Source organism: Neopsephotus bourkii, unplaced genomic scaffold (assembly GCF_033783945.1).
Source record: "Neopsephotus bourkii isolate Nb327-2 ecotype Australia unplaced genomic scaffold, CSIRO-AGI_Nbou_v1 NB_196, whole genome shotgun sequence".
Lineage (NCBI taxonomy): Eukaryota > Metazoa > Chordata > Aves > Psittaciformes > Psittacidae > Neopsephotus > Neopsephotus bourkii.
The window spans coordinates 12644725-12663333 of NW_026900709.1; the positions used below are offsets into that span (position 1 = coordinate 12644725).

Sequence of the window (18609 nt, forward strand, 5' to 3'; positions counted from 1 at the left end):
AAAAATACTTAATAGTAATAGGGTTTAAAGAAGTTCCTGCTACCATGTTGGGCTGAACAAAAGAAAATCCTTTTTATGCTTAGTTGACTGGAGCCTTCAGAAAACTCGGGTCAGTGAATCAAGTAGAAGTGAGTTGATCATTTATGTATGTCTCACAATTACTCTCCTATTTTAAACAGTGATTGTAAGGTTTATGGGAAAATGATACTAAGTTGCTAAAAAAGTCAAATGAATTCTTACGTAATAGACATATCTAAGGTAGTATGTTCAGTCCTTACCTTTTTTTACTTCCGTACAGCAACAGCATTAGGCTTGACTTGGTTGTGGAAGGCAGATCTGGCCACGCTTTTTATTACCATGTTCAACAGAAATCTTAACATAAAATTGGGTTGGTATGATTATGTAGTGCTCTAGCAGCATCACACACTTAAATGACATCCACCTCAAAGGATATCCATGTGCAGAAAGGCATTTCTGTAGCGCTCTTATAAAATGCTAGTTTCTCTATTAGGAAGATAATGTTGCCTTATGATGTCTTTGTTTCTATAGGCTTGTTACCACAGCTGATAGGTGTTGCTCCAGAAAAGGCTATTAAGCTAACTGTACGTACCTTTTTTTTTTTTTTCCTGGCATCCTTTTGTTTGTTAACATAACAGGATTTATTTCCTAAAATGTGTGAAAGATGACCACTTACAAGCACTCTAATACATATGGTTGCAGATGTACTTGATGCCTCTTAGTAAGGAGGAAAAATAACTTAAAATTGTGTGTAATGTATTGTATCGTTACTAGGTTAATGACTTTGTCAGAGACAAATTTACTAAGAAAGATGGTTCCATTCCAGTTCCTGCAGAGGTCCTTGCTGGAGGCTGTGTAAGTATCCATGCTGTATTCCCAAGGAAAAATTATTCTTGTTTTCTGTTTGGAAATCTTTGCATACTTCTGAGTTGAGTTCCCTTGGAATTATGTCCTTGATCAACTTCTTTTGGCCCAGTTTCTTTTTCAGTTTCAGCAATGGTTTTATTGACAAAAGGCTAAAGAGAGGGGACCTTTTCTCCCTTTCCATACTTTTGCCTGGGTTGTTGTTCATGGTTAGTTTGGAAAGATACATGTACTTCTTGAGAAAGGATTATAGAGATGATGTTTGAGTTTCCTTCAGGCTAGAACAATGTAAAAGATCTATTTATTGCTGAAGATTTTAAGAAGGAAAAGAAATACACTCTTCACCTTGCTATATGCAAATTTTTTATTAGCAAAAATGTAGAAAAACAGAATGATGTATTCTTGCTTTTCAGGTAACAGGTATGAGCGAATTTTCTGTTTAAATGACTTTGTATAAAATCCAGCCATGTTACTTCAGAAGCTAACTACATCTATCATCTAAATACAGCTCAAAACCAAATTGTGTTTTTGTTGAGATTGAGGTTTGTAATTCAATGGGTCTCTTAGCAATCTGTAAGTGGTTTGACTTGATATTGATGATAGATTTCTTTTGGTTTTGCACATTGGCTGATTTAATTTGTGGGATTCCCCAACAGTTGTTAACCCTATAAAATGTTTAAGGCTTGAGTTAGGTTTCTTTTGTAGCAGAGAACACTAATAACTTCCAGTTGAGTAGGCTGACAGGCTGGTATAAAACCTCCTCTGCTTACAAAAAACTAGGGGCAGAAAGGTTGTTGACCTCTGCAAACTTTTAATTCAAAGAAGCAGCCCTGAAGGGAGGCTGCTTATAGTTCTGCCTGATTGAATTTGGCAGCCTAGTACAAGCTTGAGTCTTCACCTGTCACTGTATAAAGTTTATTTTCTGAGAAATGTGAGAAAGCAGCTGTGATGTATAGCCAGCAGAAGAAGAAACTTTTTCTGGAAAGCTCAATAACACAAAAGGACATACAAGGCATTTGTAACTGAAGTGAATAAAATTCATTAGTGTTTTTCTCTGTGCTTAAATTCATAATTAAAATCAAGAATCTGATATCAGTTTTATTATTTTATGTTCTTTTTTACTGAAATATATAATATTATTTGGTTGGGGTGAGGCTACCTTCATTTTTTCTGAATTCCTTCTCTCTCTGTTAATACAAAATGATAGGTTACTGTGTAATTGTCTGGGTTTTATGTATTTTTAAATTATTTTCAGCACCTGGATGTGGGTAACAGGTTTTTTTTTTTGGCTTTTCTTTATTGTTTAACACTTAAATATTTTGCTAATAGAATCATAAAACTGTAGAATAGTTAGGGCTGGAAGGGACCTTAAGATCATCTAGTTCCAACCCCCCTACCATGGGCAGGGACACCTCACACTAAACCATGCCACCCAAGGCTCTGTCCAGCCTGGCCCTGAACACCATCAGGGATGGAGCATTCACAGCTTCCTTGAGCAGCCCATTCCAGTGCCTCTCCACCCTCACGGTAAATAACTTCTTCCTTATATCCCATCTAAACTTCCCCTGTTTAAGTTTGAACCTGTTACCCCTTGTCCTATCACTACAGTCCCTAATGAAGAGTCCCTCCCCAGCATCCCTATAGCGCCCCCTTCAGATACTGGAAGGCTGCTATGAGGTCTCCACGCAGCCTTCTCTTCTCCAGGCTGAACAGCCCCAACTTTCTCAGCCGATCTTCATATGGGAGGTGCTCCAGTCCCCTGATCATCCTCGTGGCCCTCCTCTGCACTTGTTCCAACCGATCCATGTCCTTTTTATGTTGAGGACACCAGAACTGCACACAATACTCCAGGTGAAGTCTCACTTGGAGACTGATAGTTCACTACTAATATAGGCTAAATTCAAAACATGCTTTTAACCTTGTCATAAAATCAGAAGGAACAGCATTATGCCCTTATATAGTTCTCAGACGTACTTATATCTCTATCATTTGCCTGTGTTTAGTGCTGAACCTTTTCCTGTTTAAGAGGAATAATGCACTTTTTCAACATTTCTGGTGTGGAACTGATAGTGGATGAGCAAAATGAGCAAGCCATATTTTCAGCCCCTTTATAGAGATTACAGCAGAGGCCTTCCTGACCTTTGAAGGCTCACCCTCTTGTGAGCTTTACAAAGCACATTGTGCATGCTACAGTCCTCGACAATGAGTCAAAAAAATCCTTGTGAGGAAATGGAGACAGTTTGGGCAAGGTTCCAGCAGACCTAGCAGATTCTCCTCTCTGGCTGGCAGTGCCATATCAAAGCTGATGTGTGGTGGTACAGTCTTCCAAGACCCACACGTGAGGACGGGTGAATCCTCTGATACTAAGATAGTAGTGATTTAAGAGAACCTGTGTAGGCTGTTCATTATCTCAGCTCTGGTGTGTCTGTAAAAAGTGCTATGCTATCCAGCAAAGAGGCTACCCATAGGCATGTGCCTCCTTCAGAAACAATAACTCCAAGTGACTGGATCTCTTGGGCCAAAAATCTTACTTCTTGGCCTCCAATTATTTTCAGCTCCTATAAGGTTATGGAATAAACTCCCGTTCCCACTAAGAGGAAATGTCTTAATTCTTGTAGCTGTTAACAAAGATGCCGCCCATGCAGTGGCCTCTTTACATGGTCAGCTGCCTGTCTGTTGTGTTTCCTTCCTTACTGCAGGGTAGGGACCTCCCGCAAACAGCCTGTGCCCTGTGCTCCTTGAAACCTACCTGCTAGCCGCTGGGCTATGTAAATGTCATTGGGAAGTGTAGGGTCTGCTCTGTCAGAGCCCAGATATTCCCAGCTGCTCTCAAGCTGTAGCTGTATTTGAGCACTGCAGAACAGCTATGTGGGGCACCTCAGTTACAGTGGGTCAGGTCATACCTGTCAATGAAAGGTCTCTGGTCCCTGGTGGATGAAACTGATATCCCATCTTCCTACCTTTCTGAGAGTATGCTGGTTTGTTAATCATCAACAGCGCTGCCCACACTTATGCATGTTCAGAGCAAGCAATTTCTGTCCCTACTGTTACTGTAATTAATTGAATTACATTTCATTGTAATTCAGTCATTAGCCTGCATTCCTGCCTTTGGAGTTTTCAGCTATCAGTAGCTTTGATTTGCAGGGAGATTGAGGCTTTGGTAATACTGTATCCTGACAGTGGCTGGGGGAGCAGGGAGTGCAGACAGTGCTTCTCAAAGGAGCTTACATGCATGGCACATGTAACTGCATCATGAAGGGCAAGGTGCTGTAGGGCAACTCTTTGTCCTCAGTTGGGACGTGGTGTTGAAGTAGACATCTAATGTTACATAAATGATTCATAAATACTGTTACAGTAGGTAAAGATGCTGTGATTTTAAGCTGTAATTTCTCTGAGTTACATGGGAAGAAATGGACTCTTCCCATCATTCAGTGTGCGTGGTGCTTAGTATTTTGAATGGATGAATCCCGTTTGATCAAAAGACATTTCCGATTTGTGCTACAGGAAGGAAGAGGATGTGGGGTGCCAGGCAGAAAAGTTCTAAGAACCCTTCTTGAGGGTGTAAACAGTGCATCTGTTGATGATTAGGGGTTGGGAGGAGTGTGTGTACATGTCTGCACATGCATATACATCAAGATCCAAATTTACCATTGATTTTAAAACTTTTACATATTTAAACATTAAATGTAACATTTAGTCTACGTATTTTGGTCATACTTGTAAAAAGAATTGTCATGTGTATTTATACATATATATATACACATACAGGCAAACATGTTAACTTATCAGGCAAATAGGAATGTATCAAATATTTATTTTTGAAAAAATACTTAAAAATGTCACTGGTTTATTCAATAAACATATATAGAGTTATAGCTGTCAGGCTACTTTGAAATCTTGAAAATACTACTTCTTTTAATATACTTTAAACAGATAAAATCAGAAGCAGAATTAAACTTTACAGCTTTATCTTGATCTCTGTTGTGGACATTTAAAGTTAGGGATAAAATTATTGTTTAGTAAAAGAGACAGTAAGCTTAATGTAGGTGCATGAACAATGACAGCTTTGCCTTGAGAAATAAGTGCAGGTTCTTTTGATGTTTTTAAACCAGATTTTTTTAAGTAACACCTTGTTTTAGCTGCTTGTAAGGGACATAGTTGTGGTCCAGGATGTGGTGGTTTCAAAAAGGAAGGAAGGAAGGGCCTGAAATAGGCCTCTCCCCCTTTGTAGCATATGCCTTTCGGGTGGAATTGGAAAGGGCAAGAGGTCTCGTGTTGCAGGGTCATTTGTATTTCCTTCAGCCTTTGGCATGTCATGGGGCGTTTGCTGTGGGATCTCAAACTACATCTTTTCTCACATAACCTTTGCTGTCAGATTTAGTTCCTTTATTTGCTCCTTGTGGAGTTATTTTACATGACATTAAGGTTAAGTAGACATTTTTATTACTGGTATTTTTTTATGTGTATGAATAACCTCCATTCAGAAACAAATTTGTCAACCTTTTTTAAAGTGTCTGTTGTAATTTATGTGCAAATAGAGGGGTTTTTTTTTGGAGGGGGGAATCTAGATTTAGTGCACCTTCTCCAAAAGAAGCTCAAGGACTGGAATGTATACTTCTGTGTGTATATACATATGCACGTGTATTTAACATACATAGCTGACAGCTGAAGTAAAATACTTCGAAAAAGAATGATGATGATTGCCAGTGATCGCACAGAAGCATGGAGAATTGCATTGCAAGCCTCCATGCTGCCGGTTCATTTTTATTTGGAGATCCTTTGTGTCATTCTCCTCTGCGTCCTCTTCTGGGGAGCGCTGTTCCTCTGCTCCCCAGGCAACACTTGCCCCTGTTTCACCCATTCTGTGTCAGATAGATAGGCAATCCTTTACTTAAAAAACACACACAAATGAAAAATAAGTCACATTGTTGTTTTTTTTTTTTTTTTAAGTACACAGTGAAAAAGTGAGGGGTTTTTGTGTTACATAGAATCATAGAATAGTTAGGGTTGGAAAGGACCTCAAGATACCTAGTTCCAACCCCCCCTGCCATGGGCAGGAACACCTCACACTAAACCATGTCACCCAAGGCTCTGTCCAACCTGGCCTTGAACACTGCCAGGGATGGAGCATTCACAACTTCCTTGGGCAACCCATTCCAGTGCCTCACCACCCTTACAGTAAAGAACTTCTTCCTTATATCCAATCTAAACTTCCCCTGTTTTAAGTTTGAACCCATTACCCCTTGTCCTATCACTACAGTCCCTAATGAAGAGTCCCTCCCCAGCATCCCTATAGCCCCCCCTTTCAGATACTGGAAGGCTGCTATGAGGTCTCCACGCAGCCTTCTCTTCTCCAGGCTGAACAGCCCCAACTTTCTCAGCCTGTCTTCACATGGGAGGTGCTCCAGTCCCCTGATCATTCTCATGGCCCTCCTCTGGACTTGTTCCAACAGTTCCATGTCCTTTTTATGTTGAGGACACCAGAACTGCACACAATACTCCAGGTGAGATCTCACAAGAGCAGAATAAAAGGGCAGGATCACCTCCTTCGACCTGCTGGTCATGCTCCTTTTGATGCAGCCCAGGATACGGTTGGCTTTCTGGGCTGCGATCACACACTGCCCTTGTTCATTTTCTCATTGACCAGCACCCCCAAGTCCTTCTCCGCAGGGCTGCTCTGAATCTCTTCTCTGCCCAGCCTGTAGCTGTGCCTGGGATTGCTCCAACCCAGGTGTAGGACCTTGCACTTGGCATGGTTAAACTTCATAAGGCTGGCATCAGCCCACCTCACAAGCATGTCAAGGTCCCTCTGGATGGCATTCCTTCCCTCCAGCATATCAACCAAATCACACAGCTTGGTGTCATCGGCAAACTTGCTGAGGGCCCACTCAGTCCCACTGTCCCTGTCAGCGACAAAGGTGCTGAACAAGACCGATGCCAACACCGATCCCTGAGGATCTCCCCTAAGACTCATTACTGGTCTCCAGCCAGACATTCAGCCATTGACCACAACTCTTTGTGTGTTGCCATCCGACCAGTTCTTTATCCACCGAGTGGTCCATCCATCAAATTTAGAGACAAGGATGTCATGTGGGAGTGTCGAACGCTTTGCACAAGTCCAGGTAGATGACATCAACTGCTCTACCCCTGTCCATCAGTTCTGTAGCCCCATCATAGAAGGCCACCAAATTGGTTAGGCAGGATTTCCCCTTAGTGAAGCCATGCTGGCTGTCACCAAGCACCTTGCTGTTTTTCATGTGCCTTAGCATGCCTTCCAGGAGAATCTGCTCCAAGATTTTGCCCTGCACTGAAGTGAGACTGACTGGTCTGTAATTCCCCGGGTCATCCATTTTCCCCTTCTTGAAAATGGGGGTTATATTTCCCTATTTTTAGTCATCGGGAACTTCACCTGACTGCCATGATTTTTTCAAATATGATGGACAGCGGCTTAGCAAATTCATTCGCCAGCTCCTTCAGGACCCACAAATGAATTTCATCAGGTCCCATGGACTTGTGCATGTTCGGGTTCTTAAGAAAGGTCTCAAACCAGATCCTCTCTTACAGTGGGTTGAAGATCTTCATTCTCACAGTCCCTGCATCTGCCTTCCAAGACTTGGGTGGTGCGGTCAGAGCCTTTGCCAGTGAAGACCCAGGCAAAGAAGTCATTCAGAACCTCAGCGTTCTCCAAATCCAGGGTAGCCAGTTCTCCAGATAGCTTCCAGAGAGGGCCCATGTTGTCCCTAGTCTGTCTTTTATTTGCAATGTACCTAAAGAATCCCTTCCTGTTATCTTTCACATCCCTAGCCAAGTTTAATTCTAACTGGGCCTTAGCTTTCCTAACCTGGTCCCTAGCTTCCCCGACAACATCCCTGTATTCTTCCCAGGCCACCTGTCCTTGCTTCCACCTTTTATAAGCCTCCCCTTTTTATAAGCCTCTTTTTTTCTTTCAGAGTTTCCTCAGCAGCTCCTTATCCATCCAAGGGTACATATTCTGTATTAAAATCGATGTTTGTCTTAACTGTACTTGTGAAGGACCTTATTCATTTGTGCAACTCCACTGAATTCAGTGCCTAAGTGTGAGTTAAATCGCTGCTCTGCTGAAAAATTCGCTGAACTCCAAGTGTAACAGTATGAAAAGTCAAGGCTTGAATAGAAGTATATATTGCTGATAGGGAGCATTTAACGTGGTATCTTGACACTTGCAGCTCTTTTTGAGAAAGCTGCCTGTTGAAGTTTGTCAACGCTGTGAATACTCAGTGTTCAAAGTGTAATTAAGAGCTTTTCAAGTGGTTTTCTACTGATAATGCAAGCATATGCTAGGGCTTTCCTTGTATTTTATTTTGCTCAATAACCACCATCAAGTCATATTTTAATATTAATATTATAATATATAATTCTCTTCTAACTACATACAATTGTAACATTGTGGATATGATTAGTATTGCTACTAAAGTATAAAAATGCATTGTGTTTAGAGTCTTCTCTTTTCATTTCTGTATCAGAAGAAGGCTATTGATGATTTGAACAGAAAGGTAGGGAGTTGTACACCTATGAGAGGAGAATGTTAATTCAGGAAGATTGAATTCAGGGTAGAAAATAGAAATGTTTATGAAATGGCCTATTTGTGTTTCTGTAGTGGGTGTTAGGCAAATAGGAAGAGTTATTTCAGCTGCTCTGCAGGATGTGCTAATTCATAACATTAAAAATAAAAAATGGAATATCACATATATATGTAAACAAAGGCTGCATCTTTAATAGGCAGGTAGCTGGTAATTGTCTAGAAGAAATGAATTTGTAGCTTAGGGTCTAAATTTAAAGTTACTTGAATTTTTTGTGCTGTGCACTGTGTTATGTGGTAAGAACATTCTGCTTAATGTTTTGTCTACCAAATGATTTTTAGAAGGAGGTAAGGAAATTATAAATATTTGAAATTGGTTTTCTGTTTGATGCAATATTTCAAAAAACCTGTTGTTGTTGAACAGAACTTGCCAGATGTCAATTTTATAACTTTTATTGAAATGGCAACTTTGCCTAGCAGGACAGCCATTTCATCTTGCATGTATAGCTGTGTATGAGCTAGGAAGGAAAAAGTGAGATGAGACGTAAAGAGTGAAGAATGGCTTCGGACACAAGTGGTGTCAAGTAACTGAGTAAACACGGTGCAGTGAGTCCAAGGAACGGAGAAGATGTGACAAGTTTGCCTGGTCTGAGAGTTCTGGTCATCTTCCCAATGGTTGCAGTAATTGTCCACAAAAATTTAGGTTTTGATTTTCTTTCAGAGAGGTGAAGAAGTGAGGGAATAAAGCAAACGTTAACAACATAGACTGATCATTTGAGTGGAAAGCATTAAAGACAGTAACTACTGCAGAGGAGGTAATTAATCAAAAGCAGGGGCTAATCTTCCACTGTTTGGGTCAAGATGCTTTAGTAAAGCTATAACAATGATGATTTGAAATGACTACTGTGTGAAGTAATAAAGAGGACTTGCAGTAAAGGGATGGCAGTGTGCTCAGGAAAGGTCCAGAGAAGTGTTGGATGCTTAGTCAGTGAAGATTTTGATGCTTCATGCCCACCATCTCATAGATAGTACCCTAGTGCTTGGTCTTTCTCAGTGGGAGCTGTTGAGGTTTGGAGTGCTCCTTTGTCTTAAGTCTAGAATAATTCAAGTCACCAACTTCTAAGCCATGCTTCAGGGCTGATCTCAAGTTTAATCTGCCTGCTGCTGGGAGAGGAAGGTAGTGCTATAGGCAGAAAGGATTAAATCATTAGTTCATTAGCTCTGAACAATTAGCAGAAAACACCATGCATGCTGTCCAGGTGCTATAGCGGACTGTTGATTTAACTTCACAAACACATCACCAATATTACAAAATACAGTTTATTTCCTGGGCAATTTATAAGTGGAAAAAAGCTTTAATTGCAGATGTTCTGCATATTTTACCTTCACTGAAAGTCAGTGGGAATAGCTAAGGATTAAAAGGAGCTTTTAGATTGTGAAAGAAATGTTTTTTAAAATTGTCTGTATCCAAGTGATTATATGCCATAAATTTTAAGGAAGTGGACTTAATTTTTAAATGGAAGAAGATGGTTTAGGAATAAGGGGAAAAAGGAAGCTTAGTTCAATTTAGCTGTTTTGTGATGAACTTCTCCAGAAGCCAATGCTGTAGCACCTATAGCAAACCAGGGAGAAATCTAAACATGTCATTTTAAATAGGTTTATGTGCTTCTGAAACTGAGCTGTCAGACTGAATCCTTCTCAAATCTGAAACACATTTCTTTGAAAGTCTTTGGTTAAAAAAGCAGCTGAAGCAGCTCTGCAACACTATTAAACTAGGAAGTTTGCAAGATAGTCCTTTAGCACTGCTAACAGAGTATTTCCTGCATGTAACATCTGTCATACTCAGCTCAGAGAAAGATAGGATTCCTGTTTCCGTCTAGGATCATATATTGAAATGTTACTCTTCCTATTTAAATTTTATATTTTGTTTCCACTTAGGACAATTAAAGGCTGCTAAACAAAACTCCAAACACCTTTTTTAATAATTTAAAATTACACCATTAAATGCAAATTTACCTTTTAAACAGCATCACCACTAAATGCAAATAACATGTCTACATGTCGGTAATGGATTATTATTGAATAAACATAAGGTCTTCTTTATATGTGTTTTATATTCTAGTAGCAGAAGTCTTGCAATTAGTTTAGTATTTTGTGTAATATCTTAGACTTTTAAACACAGCTGTGACTTCTAGAAAGTGAGAAAAGCAGAGACAGGCTGAATTAACCCACCTCTGTGACCTATAAACATATAAATATAAAGGTTTATTTTGTTCAAACCCACAGTTTCTGATTCGGGGTTTTTAGCTTCCTGACAGGTGCTTTATTTTACATGAGAGTATCAGCCAGTGCAGTGAGAAGTGAAGGCATTCAGCACCTTGCAAAACTCAATCTGTCACCGCATGCTCTAGTAATGCAATTTATTTTCTTTTTGGGTTTGCAGGCAGGAGCTTCCCAGGTCATCTTCACTAATCCTCTGGAGATTGTAAAGATTCGGTTGCAGGTAGCAGGAGAAATCACTACAGGACCCAGAGTCAGTGCCATCTCTGTTATAAAAGATTTGGGCCTTCTTGGCCTTTATAAGGTATGTATTTATTTCTGCTTTGAGTGGCTTCATCATTTTAGGGTTTATGCTAAACTTTTCCATTGTTGAAACAAAGCCTGTTTAAAACAAAGACATCTTTTGAATTTAAAACCAATCTCTTCCAGCAGGGCAGCCCTACAGTGACAAACTGAAGAAACCCCACTTCTATATTAATGGCAGTGGGATACAAAAAAGTACTCCACCATGCTATCCTTTGAGCTTTTATGCCAAGCTACAGGGAGTCCTGTATTGCAGACCTGCTGGCTTCTGGCACCGATCATTTCATTTGGTGGGGTTTTGTGGAAAGTTTCTGTAGCTTTTCCCCGTGTGTTTTTCTTACATTAATTTTGAATCTATTGTTGTCTTTGCAGCAGGATATTCTCTTTGTCTTAATAATTTGATGGCAGTGAAACAGTAGTAGAGTTTAGTAGGATTCAGATTTTTAAGAAGTGGTGGGATTTGTCAATAACAAATTCCACTAAAAAAGAAAAAGAAGCCCATATTGCACTGTACTTCAGCAGAATGCCAGTCAACAGATTCCTTCCCTGCAGGTATACTTACTACCATCATTACAGATCAGATGTAATGGAGCAGAAGCTATTAGTTTTCTTAAACAAGGAAGAGTATTTCTTCCTGCATCTTCTGCCAGTGCAAGGGGTAATACGTAAATTCTGCAGCTGTAGTAGCTGTGCACTTACAAAACATTGTTTTATGTGATCTGTCCATAGACCTGCAATAATGCTATAAAAACGTGCAAATTGACTTTTAGAGCTGAAGTTTTTGTTTTGAATTCAGTAGATGAGATTCAGGGCCATTAAAATTCCTAAAGATCACAGGTATTTTATACCTGGGACAAAATTTCCGTTTCAGTAATTAATCAGTTGAGCTTATTGAAAATGATGCTGTTCTTCAGAATTGCATTCTCATCTGTGAATAACTGTAAGAACTCATTTTGGAGCATTAAGTATCTGTATGAAAATGATTGAAGAAAAAAGGTCTGTTTAAACCATGAAAGGTTTGTAATGTGTGCTGTCTGTTAACATAACTGGTGGGGGACTGGCTGATGCTTGGAGTATACCATGAGGGTATTTAGGCAAAGAGTGGCATTTTTGTAACATGCATGTTTTCAGGGTATGCAAAAGAGATTTTTTTTTTACATGTGATGGCTCATTTGAGCTTTGTATAGAAGGAGTTATTTTAGTTGGTAACAGACTGATGACTGAAGTTACTAAGAGTATTAGATATGTTTTATTCCAAGTATTCCAGTGTTTTTACAGCATGCAGAGCTCTATTACGGAACTCTTTAATGCTAGTTTGTGTCTAAGAGCTGCTCCTTGCTGTACTATCACAGCCACTAGTTTTGTCTTCCTTTATCTTCCACTTACTAAACAGCTCCCATTCTGCATCAGTTTCCCTCTGTTTGCTAACCTTCCACTGCCACTTCTTCAGTCAACCAGATGACTATCAGTGGAGACCAGTATGAGGTCTTACAGTACTCACTGATATTTTAGTAGTGCTTTTGTGTTTAGTGGAAAAAATGGTATGCAAAGACTTGTCTTGCTGCTTCTGAGATTGTGAGTTGTTGTCAGCAAGAGGTAAGGACAGACCTTTGTCACTTTCTTCATCACACTTGGATCATACGTAAAAGATGTTTATTCTAGGTACTGATGTCAGGATTGATGTCATGTGTTGAGTACTGAAATTAGACACGAACCTTGAATCTTCCTCATTCTAGAAAATTACTTTAGATGTACTTTATTCTTTTTCAAGTGCAACCCTACATCTTCTGTTTTCCTGAGGCATTTTATTTGCTGTGTTATTTACCTGGTAGATCAAAAGAGTTGGTCCTTGTGGGCTCAGGCTGCTTGCTGGGTATCAATTCTAACCTTATTTGTATTGTGTCTCTGTTCTGTGTGACAGGGTGCCAAAGCATGTTTCCTCAGAGACATTCCCTTTTCTGCAATCTACTTTCCTGTTTATGCTCACAGTAAACTGATGCTTGCTGATGAAAATGGCCATGTGGGAGGACTTAATCTCCTTACAGCTGGAGCCATTGCAGGTAATTTTGCAGAATGTTTTCCAGTACTTTTTTTTTCTTTTAGTGAGTAATGTTTAATATTCATTCAGTAGCCCTATATAAAGGAAGGGTACTGTACCATTGTATCTGATTTAATCTAAATTTGATCACTGTTATCCTTAGTGGGAGGCGATGTAATTTTGATGAGAGCTAATTACATTTGCATAATGTGGATAAACAGCGTAATGCAGCTCAGCAACTTGTAGTCAAATCTGATCTGTCTGTCTCAATGGGGTTTTACTTGTTACTGTGCTCTCAGAGTTGAAGGCTAATTTGAATCTTTGATGAACATAAAATAAGAGATCCTAAGAGCTAGGAAGAAAATGACTTACCGAGTTTCGGATTCCTGAATAACTGAGAAGAAACTTTGTTCAAATGTAATTGCTAAAACTAGGGCATTAGTTTGTCAAGAAGCTGAAGTTAAAGTATCATAATCTGAAATTTAAAATATTTTAAGGCTTCTTTTAAAAAATCTTTAGTATAAAGAGAACAGGCAGCTGTGATAAAAAGGTGGTTTTACTAAATGGCAAATGATATGAAAATATTAGGTGTAGGAACTGCAGTGGTGGGTATATAAAATGTGGATAGAGGTGGCTGGATTCTGCACTGCCAGGGATTAGGTCACTAGGACAAAAACCAGGCATCTGCAGCCTCTCAATTGCAAATGATTCAGTGTTGGAATCTGTGCAGTTTAGAAACATCACTGGGTTGAACAGACCTTCTGTTACTTGTTACAGTCATAAGGAATCACTGTATATACATCAGTCATGAGCTGTCTGTGCGTAAAGAGAGGTTTCCCACACCGGACTTGATACAGAGCTTGGCTGCACCTGCTCTTTGCCAGTTGGTGCGTTCCTTGTGCCAGAGGGAAGGGAGAGACCAGCTAGGAAACCAGTCACAGATCTGTAGCCCTGTTTATTTTCAAGCAACTGAGAGCTACCAGAAACAGAAAATTATTTAGCTTACTGTACTCCTAGAAGCACATATAAATATTATTTAACTTGTATCTCATATAAATGTTTTTAATTTTAGATTACAGACTTCACAGCTTCGTTTGTTTGATTAGTGTTTCTGGGTCACACATCCTAAGTGATGAACCCTATTAAAAATGTGTGTAAATCTTGTAGGCCTAGTTTTATAGTGTATACAGGAACTTGCCTTTCTGAATTGCAAATTTGAAATTCCCGGTTGTTCCATCTATTCCTGTAACGCGTGCGCAGCAGGAAAGAATAGTCTGAATGTATCTGCTGTAAAGGAAAATAGCATATGGTTGCTATTAGTGTATGCTTGTTGGCTTAACGACATTGCTTCCGTTTTCCTTTAAAACCTCCCGAATTGGCCTGTGACACTTCAGAGTTTATGATGACCTACGCAGACCAGTGATTTGTTAAAATTTTAGTTCAATTTTAACCAATTGTAGAAGTTCAACAGAAGTCAGAACCAATTGCAAAGTTCTAGTCAGAAGATGGCTCCTCTTTTTAAGAGAATTAAATTTGTACGGTATGCAGAAATACCTCGGGTATCAGTTCCATACTGTGGAGTACACTTCTGAAAACTTTCTCCTTTCCTTTGACTAGAAAGCTGAGAGTGGTGCCTTGGAAGTGGAGATTTGTTCTTCCATCACTGTTGGCTAATATCATGCTGTTGGTACTAAGCAGGCTTCTAAACTACCTTCATTGTCCTCAATCTTTTTATGGCTTGCCTATTGAAGTAAGCAGCATCTATTATCCTATGGAACAGTGCAAACAGCAGTACAGATGTATTTCTGCACAATAGATGGTTTAAGTAGTAGCTTTCTTATTAATAGATGCATGTGTATAGTATTCAATTTCCCAGATCAATCATCCACTTAATTTGCAAAACCTGTTGTAGCGCTTTAAGAAATGCAGTAGGGTTGCACAGCTAATTTTTGTTATGGATTATCTCTTATTACAGGTATAGCATATGAGTGAACTTAAAAATGCCTTATCTTTTTGAACCCACTGTTAATGGCAGCCCACGAGAAGGTGTTGAGAGAACTGCTGTTGATTAATTATTGTTTTCTTTACTATCAGTTATAGCCTTTAAATTTAGAAGAAACAGAATGATTCTATCAAGCACAACAGTTTATATTGTCATCAAGTGTAAGAACTTGCATTTTTAGTAAAGCCTAGTTTTTTGGAAAAAAAAAGTTAAAGTTTGTAGTTGCATTTTTCAGAAGTGTTTCCTCTCGCAAGCATCTTTGTGCAAATTAAATGTGGTTTTCTTCTAAAAGGTGTGCCTGCTGCTTCTTTGGTAACCCCTGCTGATGTCATCAAGACAAGACTGCAAGTGGCAGCTCGCGCTGGTCAGACAACATACAGTGGAGTTATTGACTGCTTTCGAAAGATTCTGAAGGAAGAAGGTGCTTCGGCTTTTTGGAAGGGAGCTGGAGGTGAGAAACACGCTCTGAATATTAGGGCGGCCCCTGGATCTGCAAACTAACCATTTGCTTTGTTAGGGACTCAAATTAGAGCAGTATTTGCAAGGTCTGATTCAGAAAAAAATCTAATGGCTTGTTAAAAATGTTCAGCTTCTTCTCTCCTGAGAAATTCTTTTGTTTGACACTGTGATTTGTAATATTTAACAGCTCGTGTGTTCAGATCTTCGCCCCAGTTTGGTGTTACTTTGGTCACTTACGAACTTCTGCAGAGATGGCTTTCTGTCGATTTTGGAGGCCTGTAAGTCAGATATTTGCTTTTTAGCTTGCATAGGAAAGCTGCGAAGTTAAGAATCTTACTCTTTTCCCCATACAAGGGACCACTTAAGCTTGGTGCCTTTAAGTACTTAAAATTGCAGTATGCAAGAAATCCCCCCATCCTTATGAAATGCAGAGATAATTGCATGCTACTTCTAAACAGATGAGATGAAAACCCATCTCATTTTAATACATTAATTTGTATTTCCATTGCAGCAAAATATTTTGTCCGTTTACCCGCATGTCAGTGAAGTTAATAAAATTTAACAAATCTAGTGGTAAAAATGTAACTTCAGTTTTGGCCTTGATTTCCCTTGAAGCTGTGGTCTGAACTCAACTTTACTTGACACAGAAGTGAATCAATTAAGGTCAGCTTTAACAACCTTCCATACTCAAACAAAAGCCTGAAGTATTTAATCTAGATTGTATGGAGTTATCCAGCCTTAAGAAAACACTTTAAATAAAGGAAAGGCTTTTTTTCTTTTTCTCTGTTCAAACAGCAAACCTTCTGGATCAGAACCCACCCACAAAACTCGGATTTCAGATCTTCCTCCTGTTAACCCTGAGCACATAGGTGGATACAGACTTGCTACAGCTACATTTGCTGGAATAGAAAATAAATTTGGGTTGTACCTTCCAAAGTTTCGATCTCCTGCCGTCAGCCCAGCTCAACCAAGTAGCAGCTGAATCCTGGAACCTAACAAGTGATGCAGTGGGAAAAACTCACCAGAGTAGGAACTGTATTTTTTTCCAGTCAGCTGCATGTTGCTCTAGCTGAACTGAGCTTGCAAATCTAATTACTCCTTTCTGGTATTGATACAGACCTGCGTTTATTTATTTGCACACAAGGAACTGATTGAAGCTGAGGTTCTATGCCTTATTTTAACCAGTGGCATGAATCTGTAGCCTAGACTTTGCCTTGCACAGCTTGCATTTAATGTTACTGTACATATTGTACATCTTTGTACAGAGACATCATGGCATCTATATCAATACCCATTTATACAACGAGTATTGCAGTTCAAAATAGTTTGAAATGTACAGAATGTTTTGAACGCATTTTGTTAACAATCATGACAATAAACTATTTAAAACCACTTCAGTCAAGTTCACTGCTTTGTGTTTACAGAGAAGGTGTCCAACTGATTGGGTTATTTTTTCCCCTCCACAGATTATGGATCACATATTAAAATGTAAAGATTAGATGCACCCATTTAATAAATATACAGCACAGGACGTAGCCTCTGAAGGAACACATTTCACTGCTGATTACAGCAAAGGTATTAAAAGGCAATGTGCTGGCTGGTAAGTGCAAGAGAAGACAGTAGTTAGATGAGCACATACAGTATTTTATTTTGCATCACTGCTTTGTTAACAAGGAATTCTCTCAATAGACAAGGTAATACTAGATGTGTAATAGATCCTACCCCTATGGTAGCATATTTAAAACACAGTATTTGCCAGTTATTTGCAGCCTCAATAATTTTTTTCAGGATTCACCGAGTGATTTTTCCCAAATTGAAAACTTTCTATTAAAAAAGTTGAAGGCATTTTCTTTATTTCTAGATTGTTTTACCATTGAAAGATTAGGTTATTCTGGAAAACAAACAGGCTTTCTTTAATATTCATCTAATATACAAAACTGATCGTTTACAGGTCCAGTTGAGTAGAAAGAAGAAACAAAAAGCTTGAACTATTTCTGGCTTAATGTCTGCCAAAAGTTTATGTGGTGTAGTTTTTAAATGCAAAGATGTCGCAGCAAATAAGGGAGTCTGGGTTTCTACAGCCAGAGGAAAAGTAGTTATAGTACCCCTACCACCGGAGAAGAGAGAGGTGGGTTGCCAGCCTTGCTTACTGAGGTATGGCAACCTCCCATCTTTAGTTCTACGTATTTCTTTCGGGGTCAAACATCCCGCAGTACAGTGTGTCTCAGCAGTATGAACTGACCTGAGGTTGTTATTTTCTTGCTGAGGTGACAGCAGACCAACATGAAGAGCTTTAATCAGCTTATGAAGAAACACCTCCTTAAAAACCGAACACTGCAAGTACAGACAAGCCCTCCTTCAGTTCTAGCCTCTAAGCAAGATACAAATTTGGTGCTATTTAGTGAGCTAGATGTTACAATATGTTAAACTTGGGAGTTTGATCACTATTCTGCATCACCCATAAATATGTATGTGTGTGTATTTATACATATAACAGCATTAGAAGGCTTCCTGTCCTTACCTGGATTTATTTTTTCCTGTTCAGGTTAAAGAATTACCTGTTTTGTGCCATTTTCTAGATAGAGACAGGCTTCCCGGGAGCTCTCTCCTGTATCTATGTTTTGTTCTGCGCTTTTCTAAGTTGGATACAAAAACGGCAGGTACCCACCACTGGCATTTAATCTTAGTCACAGCTTGTTGACTGACTTCATCGAGGCCTTAGGAGACTTTACAATGCAAGACAGCATTTGTATTTCTTACAGTTCCAAAACTGGACAGTGTGGCTCCCAGGATAATCATTAACAATACCTAACATCACTATTGGTCTCTGTGTTACAGGTATGGGCTTTACAACGTTTTTAACCTGTACTCAACTATTTTGTGAGGGAGGAACACAAGTAGGAATGAATACAGATTAGTACTGAAATGTAATAATTGAATATTACCAAAAGGTCAAAATTACGGGAAACTGATGCCATATGACCTATATCTTTATGCCACAATCCACTGAAAAAAGGCCTTACCTACGGGGTTTCTGATAACAGAGTCTGAAAGAGATGTATTTATTAATAAACAAGAAGTAACAAT

At 39.2% G+C, this 18609-nt stretch overlaps 1 protein-coding gene across 3 annotated transcripts in view; it reads left to right on the forward strand.

The window, feature by feature from the left end:
- SLC25A12 (solute carrier family 25 member 12) overlaps positions 1-16914 on the forward strand; it is a 49214-nt gene extending 32300 nt beyond the window's left edge. For all 3 annotated transcript variants that reach the window (XM_061342492.1, XM_061342509.1, XM_061342501.1), the window contains 7 exons: positions 550-602; positions 793-873; positions 10884-11024; positions 12945-13083; positions 15356-15514; positions 15710-15800; positions 16318-16914. In XM_061342492.1, the coding sequence (XP_061198476.1) occupies positions 550-602; positions 793-873; positions 10884-11024; positions 12945-13083; positions 15356-15514; positions 15710-15800; positions 16318-16504 (851 nt within the window). In that variant the 3' untranslated portion in view covers positions 16505-16914. The remainder of the gene's footprint in view (positions 1-549; positions 603-792; positions 874-10883; positions 11025-12944; positions 13084-15355; positions 15515-15709; positions 15801-16317) is intronic.
- Positions 16915-18609: the final 1695 nt, after the last annotated feature.